This window comes from Bos indicus, chromosome 21, assembly GCF_029378745.1.
Source record: "Bos indicus isolate NIAB-ARS_2022 breed Sahiwal x Tharparkar chromosome 21, NIAB-ARS_B.indTharparkar_mat_pri_1.0, whole genome shotgun sequence".
Classification (NCBI taxonomy): domain Eukaryota; kingdom Metazoa; phylum Chordata; class Mammalia; order Artiodactyla; family Bovidae; genus Bos; species Bos indicus.
In genome coordinates, this window is record NC_091780.1 from 21,388,381 (window position 1) to 21,407,620 (window position 19,240).

General features: G+C 42.7%; 1 protein-coding gene across 4 annotated transcripts in view; it reads left to right on the forward strand.

The window, feature by feature from the left end:
- The first annotated feature begins 10 nt into the window (after positions 1 to 10).
- The window catches only part of WDR93 (WD repeat domain 93), a 52,378-nt gene continuing 33,148 nt past the window's right edge, over positions 11 to 19,240 (forward strand). For 3 of the 4 annotated variants that reach the window (XM_070775116.1, XM_070775115.1, XM_070775117.1), the window contains exons 1-4: positions 11 to 114; positions 9,662 to 10,006; positions 11,300 to 11,492; positions 13,735 to 13,799. In XM_070775116.1, the coding sequence (XP_070631217.1) occupies positions 9,689 to 10,006; positions 11,300 to 11,492; positions 13,735 to 13,799 (576 nt within the window). In that variant the 5' untranslated portion in view covers positions 11 to 114; positions 9,662 to 9,688. Of the gene's footprint in view, positions 115 to 9,661; positions 10,007 to 10,217; positions 10,301 to 11,299; positions 11,493 to 13,734; positions 13,800 to 19,240 lie in introns of those variants that run through there. The other variant, XM_070775118.1, reaches the window with a different exon arrangement.

Below are 19,240 nucleotides of genomic sequence, written 5' to 3' on the forward strand. Positions count from 1 at the left end.
ACCAAGTCTCCCCGCCCCCACGGGGGCGTGTACCCCTTCCAAAGAGGACTTAGTAGACGTCCGGTTGGGACCGGAAGTTGTGGTTACTACGGCGACGCCACGCTGCTGGTCCAGGTGAGAGAAATATCGGCTTCTGATCCGGGTGCCGCGGCTCCTCACATGTGCCAGGACTCCCCTCTATCTCTAGGATCTCCGAGCGGGGGATCTGAGGGGACCTGTCCCCTCAACCTCAGGCGTCCCTAGGACGCCCTGCGCCTCCCCGCAGATCCCGGGTACCCAGGGACCTCCACAGCGGAGTCCCGAATGGAGGTTTCCCTGAACTTTTTGCTTGGGGACTGAGGTGCCTAATCATTTCCCAGCTCTGTATCTCTGTTTTCCCTTGAGCAACACCAGTTCCAGATCTGGGGAAGAAAATGGTTAGAGCAGAGATAAGCCAATTCATGGGGTGTATTTTAGCATGAGAGCTAGGTAGAGTGAGAGAATTTTCTGTTAGGATTATTGAATGAACACTGAAAGAAGATTGCTCCTTGAGGGAATTCTGAAAAAGGGTTAATATGAAGGAAGTGGGGGCTAAAAGAGATTACAATAAAACTACACCACTGAACTTTCCTTTTTGAGGCTTGAAGACATGAAGCCCCACTCTTCCATAAACAATAATTTTATAGAATTCTCCAGTATTCTTGGACTTCCCTTGTGGTTCAACTGGTAAAGAATCTGCCTGCAATGCAGGAGACCTGGGTTCAATCCCTGGGTTGGGAAGATCCCTTGGAGAAGGGAACAGCTACCCACTCCAGTATTCTGGCCTGGAGAATTCCGTGGACTGTATAGTCCATGGGGTCACAAAGAGCTGGACACGACTGAGCGACTTACTACTCACTTATTGTCACAAAGTAAGGGCGTCAATTTTTTTAAACTTTATTCCCATGATCAGGTCTGCCCCTCACATTTGTAGGCCCTGGGTAAAAGTACAAATAGAGCCCCACAAACCATGTTTAAATATTTAAATTTTAAATCAAGGTAACAATTGTTGTATAAGACATGTTCTTTTCTCCTACCTTGACAACATACCATCATAATGATCTAGAAGACCAGTTTCACATTCAGGATTCTTGGACTCCTTGGAGTACCTGGAAACCCAGCTAGAATATGGCACTGTGGAGAAAGCTGATCTCTAGTTCTTTACCAGCTGTAACAGAGCAGGATGAGCACAGCCCTTCAGTTCAGCTCAGTTCAGTCGCACAGTCATGTCCAAAGCTTTGTGACACCATGGACTGCAGCACACCAGGCTTCCCTGTCCATCACCAACTCCTGGAGCTTGTTCAACCTCATGTCCATCAAGTCAGTGATCCCATCCAACCATCTCATTCTCTGTCATCCCTTTCTCCTCTGGCCTTCAATCTTTCCCAGCATCAGGGTCTTTTCCAATGAGTCAGTTCTTCACATCTGGTGGCCAAACTATTAGAGTTTCAGCTTCAGCATCAGTCCTTCCAATGAATATTCAGGACTGATCTCCTTCAGAATGGACTGGTTGGATCTCCTTGCAGTCCAAGGGACTCCAAGAGTCTTCTCCAACACCACAGTTCAAAAGCATCAATTCTTTGGTGCTCAGCTTTCTTTATGGTCCAGCTCTCACATCCATACATGACTACTGGAAAAACCATAGCTTTGACTAGACGGATTTTGTTGGCAAAATAATGTCCCTGCTTTTTAATATGCTGTCTAGGTTGGTCATAGCTTTTCTTCCAAGGACCTGCAGTCCTTAATTTCATGGCTACAGTCACCATCCTCAGTGATTTTGGAGCCTAAGAAAATAAAGTTTCTCACTGTTTCCATTGTTTCTCCAATCTATTTCCCATGAAGTGATGGGACCAGATGTCGTGAATGTTGAGTTTTAAGCCAGCTTTTTCACGCTCCTCTTTCACTTTCATCAAGAGGCTCTTTAATTCTTCACTTTCTGCCATAAGGGTGGTGTCATCTGCATATCTGAGGTTATTGATATTTCTCCCGCAATCTTGATTCCAACTTGTGCTTCATCCAGCCAGGCATTTCGCATGATGTACTCTGCATATAAGTTAAATAAGCAGGGTAACAATATACAGCCTTGAGGCACTTATTTCCCAATTGCTGTGCCTCATTTACTCTGTACCCTGTTATTAGGCAACAGGTCTTGCTCAGCCATTGGTCGGTGCCTCAGTGGGCCTTGCCCACAAGCAACCAACTGTCAATGAGCCACAATTAGTGTTCCTGCCCAGCTATTGGTCAGCACTGCAGTGGGCCCTGCCCACTGGTAACTGTCAAGAGGGACCATTGGAGAAGAGATTGAGTCAGGGGTTGGTGGTGTGGTGGTCATCAGGTGGAGAGTGAGGTAAGAGGCAGATTCAGGCTTTCTCTTGGAGGCCCTCCAGCTTACCACCTTGTGCTAGTGGGTGAGCTGGAAGGCCCAGGGAACAGATTGGGGACTGTGTCCTGAGGGCTCCAGAGCCCTCACTAAGGCCCTCCACTAGCACTGGCCCAAGGAGGAGCAGTGAACCTCTCCCCCTTCCCTGTCTCTGTGACCCTCTAGCAGTGGCCATCTGTCTGGCTCACAGTCTATGAGACCTGGCTTCCCCATTTGGGCGGCCTGAGGAGCCTGAGAGCTAGTTGCCTTGGATGCCTGGCTTCCTCGGGGATGACAGCTGGGCAGGATGTGAGAACCTGGCCCCGAAGCAACTGAACTGTACCACCCACTGTGCTAAGCTCTAGGCCTATGGCAATAGAGTTAATGAGGCATACAAGAAAAGAGGAAAGTACAGTGCAGTGATATGTCAGATGATAGAGATGAGCATAGAGTGCTGCTAAACACAGATTTGTATAGTTTGTTTTGCTATACCTACAATTCTGCCTTTTCCACAGTATCATAAATTGAATCATTCAGTATGTAGCCTTTATTTTTTTTTTTTAGGCCACTCTGTGAAGCATGTGGTACATCCAAAATCAAGGATCAAACCCATGCCCCTGCATTGGAAGTGCAGAGTGTTAATCTCTGGACCAAAAAAGTCCAGTATGTAGCTTTTCTATTTGATTTCTTTCACTTAGCATAATGCATTTGAGTTTCACCCATGTTGTCTATATCAGTAGTTTGTAAATTTTTAATCACTGAGTAGTATTCCATTGTATGGATGTGCTATAGTTTATTGTCTCTTTATCCACTGAAGTACATTTGCATTGTTTCCAGTTGGAGGCAGTTATAAATAGAGCTGCTATAAATATTTAAGTACAGATTTTCATATGAAACACTTTAATTTTTCTTGCATACAGATGTAGAGATGGCATTGCTAAATCCTGTTAGTGTGTTTTCAACTTTGTAAGAAACTGCCAAGCTGTTTTCCAAAGAGGCTCTACTATTCCGTGTTCCCACTGATGTGAATGGGATGTGAATGTGTAGGAGTTTGTCTGTTCACCTGTTGATAAACATTTAGGTTGCTTTCAGTTTGAGACTCCCGGAAGTGAAACTGTAATGAATGTTCATTTACAAGTCTGTGTATGGACATATGATTTCAGTTCCCTTATTTCACACCTAGGAGTAGAATGAATGGATATTGTGGTAGATGTAAATTTAACTTTTTAAGAAAATGCTAAACTGTTTTCTAAACTGTAGTGTTTTACTTTCCCAGCAACAACTGGAAGAGTTCCAGTTTTCCTCATCTTCAACAACATTTGTTATGTCTATCTTTCTAACTTCAGGCATTCTAATACATGGGTAGTACTGTCTCACTGTAATTATAATTTGCATTTCCCTAATGATTAACCATGAAGAACATCTTTAATATGCCTGTTTTCCATCTGTATATCTTCTTTTGTTAAGTGTTGATGCAAATCTTTTGCCCATTTGAAAAAAAATGTATCATTTTCTTATTATTGAGTTTTAAGAATTTTCAAAATATTTTGAATACAAACATTTTGCCTACAAGTATTTTCTCCTAGTCTTTGGGCTACCTTTTATTTTCTTAAATGTCTTTTGAGGAGCATAAGTTTGTTTTTGAAAGGTATAAATTATCAGTTTGTTCTTATGGAGTGTGTGCTTTAATGTCATAGCTAAGAAATCTTTGTTTAACTGAAGATTGCATAGATTTTTCCCTATGTTTTCTTCTAGAAGTTTTATAGTTTTACATTTAGGCCTATGGTCTACTTTGAATTCTTGCCTGGGAAATCCAATGGACAGAGGAACCTGGCAGGCTATAGTCCTTGGAGTTGCAAAAGAGTCGGACACGACTTAGTGACTAAACAACAACTACTTTGAATTAATTTTTGTATATAGTGCAAGGTATGGATCAGAGTTCTTTTTTCCCCATATGGATATTTAACCGATGCAACATTATTTATTGAAAGGATTGTACTTTCTTCACTGAATTATCTTTGTCAAAAACAAACTGTCCATATATGTGTGAATCTAATTCTGTCTTCTCTAGTTTCATTGATATATTTGTCTTTTTTTTTTGTACCTCTCCATCTCCCTGACCTATTTTACATATCTCTCCATCCCCTACTGCTTCTGGCAGCCACCTCTTTGTTTTCTGTATCTATGACTATTTTGTTTTGTTTGTTCACTTGTATTTTTTTAAGTATTTTTAATTTAATTTGTTTGGCTGCACCGGGTCTTAGCTGCAGAGTGTGAACTCTTAGTTGTGGCATCTGGGCTCTAGTTCCCTGACCAGGGATCAAACCTAGGCCCCCTGCATTGGGAGCATGGAGTTTTAGCCCCTGAATCACCAGGGAAGTCCCTGTATTATTTTTTTAGATTCCATATATAAGTGAAATCATATGGTACTTGTCTTTCTTGTCTGACTTATTTCACTTAGCATAGTTCACTTTAAGTCTGGTGTTAGTCACTCAGTCGTGCCCAACTCTTTGCGACCCCATGGACTACAACCCACCAGGCTCCTCTGTCCATGGGATTTTCCAGGCAAGGATCCTAGAGTGGGTTGCCATTTCCTTCTCCAGGGTATTTTCCTGACCCAGGGATTGAACCCGAGTCTCCTGCACTGCAGGCAGATTCTTTACTGACTGAGCTACCGGAGAAGCCCCTAGGTCTATCCATGTTGTTGCAAATGCAAGGTTTTATTCTTTTTTACAGCTGAATAATATTCCATTATCTATATCACATCTTCTTTTTCCATTCATCTATCGATAGGATGCTTAGGTTGCTTCCATATTTTGGCTATTGTGAATTATGCTGCAATGAACCTAGGGATACACATATCTTTTCAAAATAGTTTTGTTTGTTTGTTTGTTTTCTTTGGAAAAATGCCCCAAAGTGGAATTGCTGGATCATATGTTAGTTCTTTGGGACTGGACCGAAAACTGACCTTTTCCAGTCCTGTGGCCACTGTTGAGTTTTCAAAATCTGCAGACATATTGAGTGCAGCACTTTAACAGCATCGTCTTTCAGGATTTTAAGTAGCTCAGCTAGAATTGCATCACCTCTACTAGCTTTGTTCCTAGTAATGCTTCCTAAGACCCACTTGACTTCCAGGATGTCTGGCTCTGCGTGAGTGACCTCACCATCCTGTTTATCCAGGTCATTAAGACCTTTTCTGTGTAGTTCTGCAGTCTGTGGTGTTGCAGAGTCAGACTCGACTTAGCAACCGAAAAACAACAACAGTGGTAATTCTACTTTTATTTTTTTGAGGAACTTCCATACTATTTTCTGTAATGACTTCACTAATTTATATTCCCACCAGCAGTGTATGAGGGTTCCCTTTTCTGCACATCCTCACCAACACTTGTTATTTGTTGTCTTTTTGTCTTTTTTTTTTAAGTGCCAATATCATACTGCCTTGATTACTGTGGCTTTTTAAGTCTTGAAGTAGGTAATGTTAATTTTCTAATTCTTTCTTTTTCTAAGTAATTTTGGCTATTCTAGGTACTTTGCATTTCCATATGAAATGTAACATCAACTTCTTAATTTCTAAAAAATAATGCCAACAGGGATTATCATAGGGATTATTTTAATTTTTTATAAATCAATTTGGAGAGAATTGACACCCTAAAAACATTGTCTTCCAGCCCATGAATAAGATCTGTCTCTCTCCATTTATTTAGGTCTTCTTTCAGTGATATTTTATGGGCTTCCCTGGCGGCTCAGACAGTTAAGAATCTGCCTGCAATGCAGGAGACCTGGGTTTGATCCCTGGGTCAGGAAAGTCCCCTAGAGAAGAGAATGGTTACCCACTCCAGTATTCTTACCTGCAGAACTCCATGAATAGAGGAGCTGGGCTGGCTACAGTCCATGGGGTCACAAAGAGTCAGACATGACTGAGCGACTAACACATGCACACTCAGTGGTATTTTATAGCTGTCAGGGCACAGGTCTTGTACATCTTTTGTCAGATTTAACCCTAAGTATTTCATATTTTTATACTATTAACAATAGCATTTTTAATTTTAATTTTTGATTGTTTGTTGTCATTATATAGAAATAGAGTATATTTTTGTATATTGAACTTTTATTCTGCAACCTTGCTAACTTTATTAGCTCTTGTAAAATTTTTTTTAAAAGATTCCATCAGCTTTTCTCCATAGATAATCAGGTTTTCTCTATAGATAATCATATTGTCTCTGCAGAGCTCTTTACAATCTGAATGAAAGAGTCTCACTACCCCCAAAATTCCTTCATGCTCTTCTTTTTAAAATAACATCACCCCCCACCTATAACTCCTGACAACTACTGTTCTGATCCCCATTTTCGTTTTGATTTTCAAGAATGCCTTATAGATGGAGTCACTGCACATAGGTTTTTAGACTGGTTTCTTTCATTCAGCATATTGCCTTTGAGGTTCATCCATGTTTTTGTGTTTATCAGTAGTTTTTTGATTTTTATTACTGAGTAGTAATGCATTGGAGAAGGAAATGGCAACCCACTCCAGTGTTCTTGCCTGGAGAATCCCAGGGACGGGGGAACCTGGTGGGCTGCCGTCTATGGGGTCGCACAGAGTCGGACACGACTGAAGTGACTTAGCAGCAGCAGCAGCAGTATCCCGTAACAAAGAAGGCGATGGCACCCCACTCCAGTACTCTTGCTTGGAAAATCTCATGGGCGGAGGAGCCTGTAGGCTGCAGTCCATGGGGTTGTGAAGAGTCGGACACGACTGAGTGACTTCAGTTTCACTTTTCACTTTCATACATTGGAGAAGGAAATGGCAACCAGTGTTCTTGCCTGGAGAATCCCAGGGACGGGGGAGCCTGGTGGGCTGCCATCTATGGGTTCACACAGAGTTGGACACGACTGAAGCGACTTAGCAGCAGCAGCAGCAGTAGTATCCCATAATGTAGATATACCACAGTCATTTTTTAATTGGATCTTAGACATTGTGAATTTTACTCCATTGGATGCTGATTATTTTTGTAACTGAGCAAGGGCTCATGTGTCCATGACACAGAAAGCCAAATTTTGACAGCAAGTGTTTACAGCAAAGAAAAGCAGAGACAACTTTGCCAACAAAGGTCCGTCTAGTCAAGGCTATGGTTTTTCCGGTGGTCATGTATGGATGTGAGAGTTGGACTGTGAAGAAGGCTGAGCGCTGAAGAATTGATGCTTTTGAACTGTGGTGTTGGAGAAGACTCTTGAGAGTTCCTTGGACTGCAAGGAGATCCAACCAGTCCATTCTGAAGGAGATCAGCCCTGGGATTTCTTTGGAAGGAATGATGCTAAAGCTGAAACTCCAGTACTTTGGCCACCTCATGCGAAGAGTTGACTCATTGGAAAAGACTCTGATGCTGGGAGGGACTGGGGGCAGGAGGAGAAGGGGACAATAGAGGATGTGATGGCTGGATGGCATCACTGACTCAATGGACATGAGTCTGAATGAACTCCAAGAGTTGGTGATGGACAGGGAGGCCTGGTGTGCTGCGATTTATGGGGTCTCAAAGAGTCGGACACGACGGAGCGACTGAACTGAACTGAACTGAAGGGTTTATTGCAGGGCACAAAGCAAGGGAGTGGGAAATGAGTCTTGGATCCACTCCTTCTTGGTTTTTGGGTTAGGGATATTTCAAAGTGGAAAAGAAATTGGGATTATTGTTGTCTTGTGACATTTCTGTGACATGTCTTAGTCATAGTTTTGGGAGCTATGGATGACCCAGTTCGTGATTCTCTGGCCAGGTAGTCCGTGACTTGGGGATCTAAGAGCTTAATCTTGCCCTAGATAAACAACCTGAGTTTGTACGTTAATGATGATGTCTATAACAGCAATCTTAGTACATTTACGATGTTATCGGCAACTGCAATCTTAGTCATCTGATTCTGGTTGACTGGTGTTCAGGATTGAGGTCAGAGGGCAGAAGAAATGGAGTGAAGTCAAAGGAGAGAGGCAAGGGAGTAAAGTTTTAGATAGAGAGATTAATCACAAACTCAGTAAGGGAACTTAGTTTTATCTGGGCTTGGTTTCATATTTGTATTCCTATAAATATTTGTTCTATAAATATTTGTAGTCAAGTTACTTCATTAAGTTTGATCTTCTGACTTCCAAGTTTTGTTGGGCAATACCAGAACAGTATTTGAATAGGATTAATTTTTCCCACTACTTGGCTAGATTCTCCTGAGTACTCTACCTGATGTTTGTAAATAATGAGGTTTTCTGTTCTTGCTGGTGGAAACAGGCATTATTCCTAGCCCTGTGTGAGCTCAGTTTAGTGTTCCTACTGATGATTTCAGATGGTTCTTTCCTTTCAGACTCAGACCCAGATAGTCTCTTCTCACTTTGCACGGAAATATCACAGATGTACTCTCACACGAGAGAAAAGATGATGGTACCAGGGCCTTTATAAGGCTTCCAGGGCCCCAAGGCACTCCAACAGTGCAAGACCCTACTCCACTACCTATTAAACATCTTAAAATGTACCCCGTGTGCCACATTAAATGCCTTTTATTAACTGTAACATTTGAAAACCTTCTTATAAGTGTACAGTTTTGAGTTTTATAAAATACAGATTACTTGTTCTTTTCTTATAGACTTAGATATTATGTACACACAGTGGAGTTGATATGCTGTCAGTGTTTTCATAAGTATTTATTTTGATTTTGTGGGATTTTCTTTTTTAGTCCATTTCTTTTCAGGTCTCAGATATTTCTGTAAGCCCTTGAGAAATCTCATAGGCTCTGGGCACTGTGCCTACAGAGCTGGATGGCAGCAGGGGGAATAGAGAGGAAGGAGTAAACTTGACAGCAAGGAATGGAAGTGTTTGCACTGTACCTGACTGGAGGTGAAAGGAAAACAAGCAGAGAATCATGGCCCCCTACCCAGCTGGCTTCAGCACAGCCATTTGCAGAGATGGAAGAGCCAGGAGAAGGCCTAAGTTGCAGAGAAAGGGTGTATTCAATTTGGGACAGAAAGCCACTCTCTTATCAGGAGGTGAAGAAAGGCAGCAAGAAGTCAAACTCCTTTCCTTTCATCATAGCACATGTCATCTTGGGGTGGCCTGAAAGATATGAATAGTCAAAACCTGTCTCTGCTGATATCCTTATTAAAATGAAGAGCATATATTAATGATGTGGTAATGAGGGAGGTGCCAGGCTCTAGAATAAATAGTGCCCATAACCTAATACTCTAAGGAGGATGATGTGCTGTCTTCTGATAACTTCCCCCTTTTATCTCTAAGTACCTTGGCTTACTTCTTTGACCAGCTTTTCAGAATTTCATAGACATTTCCAATGCTATCTTCTGTGATGGCAAGTCCCAAAGGAAGTCGAAGTCAGAAGATGAAGCTCCCCATCTTTACCCGAAAGGGGACACTGGAGGTGCCGTCCCCGACAGAGAAGGACTGGTCTAAGGACGATGAAGATGATTGGGTCTTCAAGGATCCAGATCAAGAGCAAGATTCCCTACCCCAGCCATATCGAATGATCAACAAGATGGTGAACTCACTGTTTGACCGTTCATGGGAAATTATTGAGGCGAGGGACACCTCAAAGAAAGCTGAGCTCCGCCGGACCCTGCCCACCATCTACCATCCACTTAGAGAAAGTAAGGTATGGAGCAGCTGCCAAGGTGGCCTTGTTTCTCAACTGAGTGGTGGTTTTAACATTTATTTTATTAATTATTTATTTATTTGGCTGTGTTGGGTCTCAGTTGCACCACGTGGGATCTTCATTTTGTCATGTGGGTTCTTTTGTTATAGCACAGGGGCTCAAGAGCACATGGGCTCACTAACTGGGGCATGTGGGCTCTCTCTCTGACCAGGGATCGAACCCGTGTCCCCTGAATTTCAAGGCAGAGTCTTAACCACTGAACCACCAGGGAAGTCTCCTCAACTGAGTGTTAAGGTAATAAATGAAAACACCTGCTCCTGGGAAGGAATTCCTGCCAGGAATCTTCATTTACCTGTAGGACAGGTGCATGTTGGAAAGATTACAGGCATGCTGATGCTGATTAAAACGGATCTAGTCATTGCCTGCGGAGAAGGCGATGGCACCCCACTCCAGTACTCTTGCCTGGAAGATCCCATGGATGGAGGAGCCTGGTGGGCTGCAGTCCATGGGGTCGCGAAGAGTCAGACACGACTGAGCGACTTCACTTTCACTTTTCACTTTCATGCATTGGAGAAGGAAATGGCAACCCACTCCAATGTTCTTGCCTGGAGAATCCCAGGGATGGGGGAGCCTGGTGGGCTGCCATCTATGGGGTCATACAGAGTTGGACACGACTGAAGTGACTTAGCAGCAGCAGCAGTCATTGCCTGGGTAAATGGGTGTTCTGGTTAACTGAAGATTATGCACATCTACCTTTTACATCCTATTGTTATTTGAAAATCTTTTGGAGTGTATCAATCGCTGTCTTGCTTGGTGGTTGAGAATCTGCCCAGGTGTCAGCTACAACTCTTTCCACAGTGTTCTAGAAGAACAAAGTACAGGGAATGGGGCCACTGGTCCACTTATCGCAGGGCTGTGGCCACGCTTGGTGTTGTGAACGAGCATTTCTTCTCAACTTCCTTGCTTTCTCTTGCCCCTTTCCCCTAAATGTAGAATACTATGACTTTCTTGATATCTGGGCAAGATATTTAGATGGGCACTGCATTTGGGTGGGATACCATAACTAGGAAGGACCTGCATCCCTTTTTGAAGAGTTAACTCAGGACTTCCCTAGTGGTCCAGTGGTTAAGGCTCCACACTCCCCTTGCAGGGGGCAGAAGTTCCATTCTGGCTGGAGAACTGAGAATCCTACAAGCTGCACACTGCTGCCAAAAAAAGAAAAGTTAGCTCATATTACTTTCAGATGGCAGTAACTGAAAACTGTTCCCTTTCTCTTTGTTTTGCTTTTTCCAGCTCAACACAATGCCAAACTGCATGGATGTTTCCCAAGACTATGTGTTTATTGGAGGAAGCAAAGGATTCTCTATCTATAATCTGCATAACGCTAAACAATTATATGTTTGGGAGAAACTTAAGGTGGATGTCATTTCCATCTGGGCCACAGATTTGGGGAGTGAAATACTTATTGCTCCTGTGGATGAAATGGGTACATGTTCCTCTCTTTCCTTTTTAGCCTAATTTACAGGTACCTGTAGACTGTTGTTCAGTTTAATCTTCTTTCCAGGCATGGGAGGGACCAGACATGGAGAGTTCTCCCTGGTCATGTAGTAGCAGCCAACATCTGCAGGACAGTGTGGTGTGCCAGGCACTGTTCTAACGTTTCACATAGGTTGGTCCATTTCACCCTCACAATAGCCTAGGAGATAGGTATAGTTTATTATTCTTGTTTTTCAGAAGAGGTAATGCAGAAAGCGGGCTTCCTGGGTGACTCAGTGGTAGAGAATCTGCCTGCCAATATAGGAGATGCGGGTTTGATCCCTGAGTTGGGAAGATCCCCTGGAGGAGGAAATGGCAACCCACTCCAGTATTCTTGCCTGGAGAATTCCATGGACAGAGGAGCCTGGCAGGCTACAGTCCATGGGTTTGCAAAGAGTCAGACATGACTTAGCCACTAAATAACAACAGAGAAAGTGGCACAGGCAGGATTTGAACCAGGCAGTGTAGCCCCAGAGTCCACACCCTTTCCAGCACTCAGCAGTCCTGCTGCTCACATACACGAGGCTTGCTTTCCCCACTCAGCCTGAGGATGAACCAGGCAGAGGAACCTTTGTGCAGAGAACTATGGACAGTGTCCTGGAGGATACTCTTTCTGTAGGAGAATGACCTGATGCCATTGATGTTTTAGGAAGAGCACCCAGATAGGAGTTTGAAAAACCCAAATGGAAAGGTAGGGAGACCAGGAAGAGCTAGTGCATCCATTGAAGAGAGAAATTATGAAGGTCTGAACTAAGGCAGGAGCGGTTTAAATGAAAAGTGCACTATGGTTCTGTAAGATGTTAACACTAGGGGAAGTGAGGTGAGGGGTATAAGGGAATGCTTTGTAGTATTTTTGCAGTTTTTCTATATGTCTAAAATTAGTTCAAAACAAAAAGCTTAAAAAATGAAAAGGAAAATATGATGGAAAAACTTGGTGAGAGACGGAACATATGTGTGGAGTTGGGGAGTGGTGGGTGTGAAGAAAAATGACTCCTTTCTGCCTTTAGATAATGGGGTAGAAGATGATACCATTCCTTGAAAAGCAGTTATAGGAGAGTAAGGTTCCAGGGGACTGTGAGTTGAAAGCTTCCATTTGCACATGTACATGTTTGAGGCACCTGGAGTAGGAATGTTGATATTCAGGAGGAGTTTGGTCTGACGATAGGATTGCATTTATCACACTGCATTATATCCAGTTGGTTTCATGTCTCTGTGATTCTGAATGTGATAAACGGGAAGGCGGAGACTGCCTTGGTTGTCCTTCGAGCCTTTGCGGTCTTGGAGCAGATATCCATGAATATTTATTGGGTTGAGTTAGACTTTTACCCACAGCGGGCCAGGTGCCTCTTCAAAGTCTGTATTATGGCAATAGAGGTAGGTTATGAGTGTCTGGGAGGCACCTCAAGAAAGTGGTGTTTTTTTGAAGTTTGTGGGTGATGATCATATACTAGAACCCTTAGGTTAAACGGGAATTAGAATGACTGAATTACTTACTGAATTGACAAAATTAACTTCATGGGGAGCTTGCTGGGGGTTGAGAGATGAGGCACATAGAAGAGGAAGAAACTATCCTTTCCCTCAGAGAATCCATACACTCGCAAGTGGAATAATGAACACTCACAGGAAGTGAGGGCTTCTCTCGTAGCTCAGTCAGTAAAGAATCTGCCTGCAATGCAGGAGACCCGGGTTTGATTCCTGGGTCTGGAAGATCCCCTGGAGAAGGAAATGCAACTCACTCCAGTAGTCTTGCCTGGAAAATCCCATCGACAAAGGAGCCTGGTGGGCTACAGTCCATGGGGTCGCAAGAGCCAGACAGGACTTAGCAACTAAACCACCGCTGCCATAGGAAGTGATTGGGTGACAGTGTGAAACGCTGGGGTGATGTGCTAAAACAGGTGGGCAGAAATCAAGGAGTGGATCAGTGTAGCTGAAGTGCTTACAAACAGATTCTAAAATAAGAAGGTAGGGCCAGTGTAGCTAGAGATGACCTAAGAGCGAAAATAGCTTGAACATTTCAAGTGAGGGGTGGAAGAAGGCCAGGAAACCAAGATGATCACAGGCAGTGGAGGGGCTAGGGAGGAATCCTAATAATGGACGAGCTTATGATATTTCAGAAAGTCAAATATATAAAATTCCAATTTGTCTTCAGCTCACTTGTCTGTCTCTCAATCTTCCTTATTTTTCTGTTTCAGGTATTGTTCGACTGTTTTATTTTTATAAGGATGGTCTTTACCTCATCAAAGCCATCAATGAATTGGTAAGCTCCTGTTCTTTCATTGATAGCTGGGCCAAAAGCTGTAGCAAATCAAGTTTACTTTTAACATGGAGGCAATGACAGCTATCCTAGAGTAGAGAGAAGTAGAGACCTCCCTGGCCAGGGAGCTTCCTCCAGAATATCCAACTGAAAGCTCCCTCACCATCAGAGTACATACTGAATGCCTTGAATTTATTTACCCTCTTGTCAAGAGAAGAAAATTGCTAAGGAATTCCAGTCCAAATTGAGCACCAGATCAATGTATCTCTTAACGACTTTGTTGTTGTTGAGTTGCTATGTTGTGTCTGACTCTTTTGCAACCCCATGGACTATAACCCACCAGGCTCCTCTGTCCATGGAATTGTCCAGGCAAGAATACTGCAGTGGATAGCCATTTCCTTCTTCAGAGGATCTTCCCAACCCAGGCATCAAACCAATGTCTCCTGCATTGGCAGGTGGATTCTTTACCATTGAGCCACCAGGGAAGCCCTAATAACTACTAACAAGTCCCTAAATTTTCCAGGCTGCTTCACATCCTGTTCTCTTATCCATACTCTTCCCCTCCGCCTAGAAAGCTCTCCTTGTTTTCCTGCCTACTATGTGTGCCTCGTAAATTGCTCTCATTCCTCAAGACCAGCTCAGACATCCTCCTCTCTGAGCTACTTTCCCAAGAGAAGTTGACCTTTCCCTCCTGTGTCACAACCATATAGGACAGGATTTCTATCACAGTGTTTCTCCACCCTCCATACTTATTTGTTTATGACTGTTTCTTCTCCTGGAGGTAAGTTCCTCGAGAGCACAGGACATGGACCCATATATTTCTTATTCCTAGTACCTTGCCTGCATGCTGTAGGTTTCTGAAAGTGTTTTTTAAATTAACAAACCTAAAAAGGAGGAGGTATTGCTAAGATTATATTTTTAATTGCAGTTTATTTTATAAAAAATATTACTGATGAGCCCAAAGCAATTCAGTTTGTGTGGGGGATGCTGGAATGATGCTGGAATGCTGGATAAACATATTGGGGGAAGGAATGAAGCTCAACCCTACATCACATCATATATAAAAATTAGAGATGAATTATAGACTTAACTTTAAAGGGCAAAGACATTATCCTTTTTAAAAAAAATACAGGAAATGGTTTTTGCAACCTTGGGGCAAGCAAAGATTTCTTAGGACACAAAAGGCACTAATTGTAAGAGAAAAAAACTGAAATGGGACTTCATCAAAGAAACTTCTCATGCCTCATGTGAGTGAATGAAAGTCTCTCAGTTGCATCCGACTCTTTGTGACCCCATGGACTACACAGTCCATGGAATTCTCCAGGCCAGAATACTAGAGTGGGTAGCTGTTCCCTTATCCAGGGGATCTTCCCAACCCAGGAATCAAACCCAGGTCTCCCGAATTGTGGGCAGATTCTTTACCAGCTGAGCTACCAGGGAAGCCCAAGAATACTGGAGTGGGTAGCCTATCCTTTCTCCATTGGATCTTCCCAACCCAGGAATTGAACTGGGGTCTCTTGCATTGCAGGCAGATTTTTTACCAACCAAGCTATTAGGAATCTCTCAGGCCTCATGTGATATGCAAAAATTAACTCAAAATGGATCATTTGAGCTATATGAAAACTCAAAAACTATAAAACCTCTAGAAGAAAACAGGAGCAAGTCTTTGTGATCTTTGTTAGGCAAAGTTTTTTTTTTAATTTTATTTTATTTTTAAACTTTACATAATTGTATTAGTTTTGCCAAATATCAAAATGAATCCGCCACAGGTATACATGTGTTCCCCATCCTGAACCCTCCTCCCTCCTCCCTCCCCATACCATCCCTCTGGGTCGTCCCAGTGCACTAGCCCCAAGCGTCCAGTATCGTGCATCGAACCTGGACTGGCAACTCGTTTCTTACATGATATTTTACATGTTTCAATGTCATTCTCCCAAATCTTCCCACCCTCTCCCTCTGCAACAGAGTCCATAAGACTGTTCTATACATCAGTGTCTCTTTTGCTGTCTCGTACACAGGGTTATTGTTACCATCTTTCTAAATTCCATATATATGCGTTAGTATACTGTATTTATGTTTTTAAACTACAATACCGAAATTGTATTTCATACAAGAAAAAAAAACTGATAAGTCAGACTTCATCAAAACTAAAACCTTCTGTTCTACAAAAGACACTGTTAAAAGAATACAAAGGCAAGTTATAGACTAGGAGCAAATAATTGCAAATCACATATCTGATAAAAGACTTGTATCTAGAAGATATAAAGAACTCTCAAACTCAAAAATAAGAAAAACAACACAGGTTTTTAAAATGAGCAAATATCTTGATTAAAAAAAAAAAAAAGACAGTTCACCAAAGAATATATAGAAGATAAATAAGATGTTCACTACCATTAGTCATTAGAGAAAATACAAATTAAAATCATGATCTGTCCCTGCATGTGTACTAGAATGCCTAAAATTGAAAAGACAGACCATACCAAGTGTTAGCAGACTATGAAACAGCCGGGACTCTCATACACTGCTGGCGGTGAGGACTAGTACCACAACCACTTTGGCAATTATTTTTAAAAAAGACGTTAAACGTACACCCGCCATATGATGTGGCCATTCCACTCCCAGATATTTGCCTGGGAGAAATGAAAGTATATTTCCATATGAAGATTTGTACATGGACATTCCTAGCAGCTTTCTTGGTCTTAGCCAGAAACCAGAAACCACTCCGCACCCATCAACAGGTAAATGGCTAAATCGATCTTGGCACATACTGCTCAGCAGTAAAAAGGGATACATATAACAACATGGCTACATCTCAGAATAATTAGGCTGAGTGAAAGAAGTCTGACAAAAAAGAATACATATATACTGTATGATTCCATTTCTATAAAATTCAAGAAGATACAAAACTAATCTAGGGACAGAGAATGCCAGTTTTTGCCTGGGTAGGTTGGGAGAGGGGTGGAAGGAAGGCTTACAAAGGGGCGGGAAGAATGGATATGTTCCTTATCTTGATTGTGGTGCTGGTTTCAAGGGATCTATATATGTCTAAACTAATCAAACTGTACAGTTTAAATATGCACAGTTTATTATGTTATTATCATATCCCTAATAAAACGAATTTAAAACTTATGCTCATCAAAAGATGCTGTTGGGGACTTCCTTGGTAGTACAGTAGATTGGAATCTGCCTGCCAGGGGACACAGGTTAGCTCCTTCGTCCAGGAAGATCCCATATGCCGCGGAGCAGCTAAGCCCGTGCACCACAACCACTGAGCTGGAGCTCGGGAGCCCACGAGCAACTACCGCAATGACTGAGGCACTAGAGCCCATGTTCCGCAACAAAGGAAGCCACCACAATGAGAAGCCCACGCTCTGCGACAGGGTAACCCCCGCTTGCCCAGCTGGATAAAGCCCGTGCATAGCAATGCAGACCCAGCACAGTCAAAATAGATAATTAAAAGATGTTATAAGAGTTTAATCGGAGAAGGCAATGGCACCCCACTCCAGTACTCTTGCCTGGAGAATCCCATGGACGGAGGAGCCTGGTAGGCTACAGTCCATGGGGTCGCTAAGAGTTGGACACGACTGAGCGACTTCATTTTCACTTTTCACTTTCATGCATTGGAGAAGGAAATGGCAACCCACTCCACTGTTCTTGCCTGGAGAATCCCAGGGATGGGGGAGCCTGGTAGGCTACTGTCTATGGGGTCGCACAGAGTCGGACACTACTGAAGCCACTTAGCATAGCATAGCATAAGAGTTTAATCAGTATTAGGGGCAGAGTGGACCCCAGAGAGCTCCGAGAAACCCCACTGCCCCCCTGACTGGTGACCCTTTAATATAAAATGTCCAAACTCATCATTTAAATATGTCCAAGCTCATCAAGTTGTACCTTTAATATCTGTGCCTTTGTGAAGTTGCTGAGTCATGTCCGACTCTTTGTGATCCCATGGACTGTAGCCTACCAGGCTCCTCCATCCATGGAATTTTCCAGACAAGAGTACTGGAGTGGGTTGCCATTTCCTTCTCCAGGGGATATTCCTGACCTAGGGATCGAACCCAGGTCTCTCACATTGCAGGCAGACACTTTACCATCTGAACCACCAGGGAAAACTGTTTTTAAATTTATGTAAAAAGAAATCTCTTTAAAAAAAGATACAAGGAATACTCATCAACTCATTTCAGAACTGTGACCAGCAGAACTGTGATATCTAAACTTGACAGGGACATTATACACAAAATAATGTTAGTGAATTACAACACACCAATAGCGTTTAGGAGACAGGGATTGTCTCCTAAACATTGTACAGGAGACAGGGATCAAGACCATCCCCATGGAAAAGAAATGCAAAAAAGCAAAATGGCTGTCTGGGGAAGCCTTACAAATAGCTGTGAAAAGAAGAGAAGCAAAAAGCAAAGGAGAAAAGGAAAGATATAAGCGTCTGAATGCAGAGTTCCAAAGAATAGCAAGGAGAGATAAGAAAGCCTTCCTCAGCGATCAATGCAAAGAAATAGAGGAAAACAACAGAAAGGGAAAGACTAGAGATCTCTCCAAGAAAATTAGAGATACCAAGGGAACATTTCATGCAAAGATGGGCTCAATAAAGGACAGAAATGGTATGGACTTAACAGAAGCAGAAGATATTAAGAAGAGGTGGCAAGAATACACAGAAGAACTGTACAAAAAAGATCTTCACAACCCAGATAATCACGATGCTGTGATCACTCACCTAGAGCCAGACATCTTGGAATGTGAAGTCAAGTGGGCCTTAGAAAGCATCACCATGAACAAAGCTAGTGGAGGTGATGGAATTCCAGTTGAGCTATTTCAAATCCTGAAAGACGATGCTGTGAAAGTGCTGCACTCAATATGCCAGCAAATTTGGAAAACTCAGCAGTGGCCACAGGACTGGAAAAGGTCAGTTTTCATTGCAATCCCAAAGAAAGGCAATGCCAAAGAATGCTCAAACTACTGCACAATTGCACTCATCTCACACGCTAGCAAAGTAATGCTCAAAATTCTCCAGGCCAGGCTTCAGCAATATGTGAACCGTGAACTTCCTGATGTTCCAGCTGGATTTAGAAAAGGCAGAGGAACCAGAGATCAAATGGCCAACATCCGCTGGATCGTGGAAAAAGCAAGAGAGTTCCAGAGAAACATCTATTTCTGCTTTATTGACTATGCCAAAGCCTTTGACTGTGTGGATCACAATAGACTGTGGAAAATTCTGAAAGAGATGGGAATACCAGACCACCTGACCTGCCTCTTGAGAAACCTATATGCAGGTCAGGAAGCAACAGTTAGAGCTGGACATGGAACAACAGACTGGTTCCAAATAGGAAAAGGAGTACGTCAAGGCTGTATATTGTCACCCTGCTTATTTAACTTACATGTGGAGTACATCATGAGAAACGCTGGGCTGGAAGAAGCACAAACTGGAATCA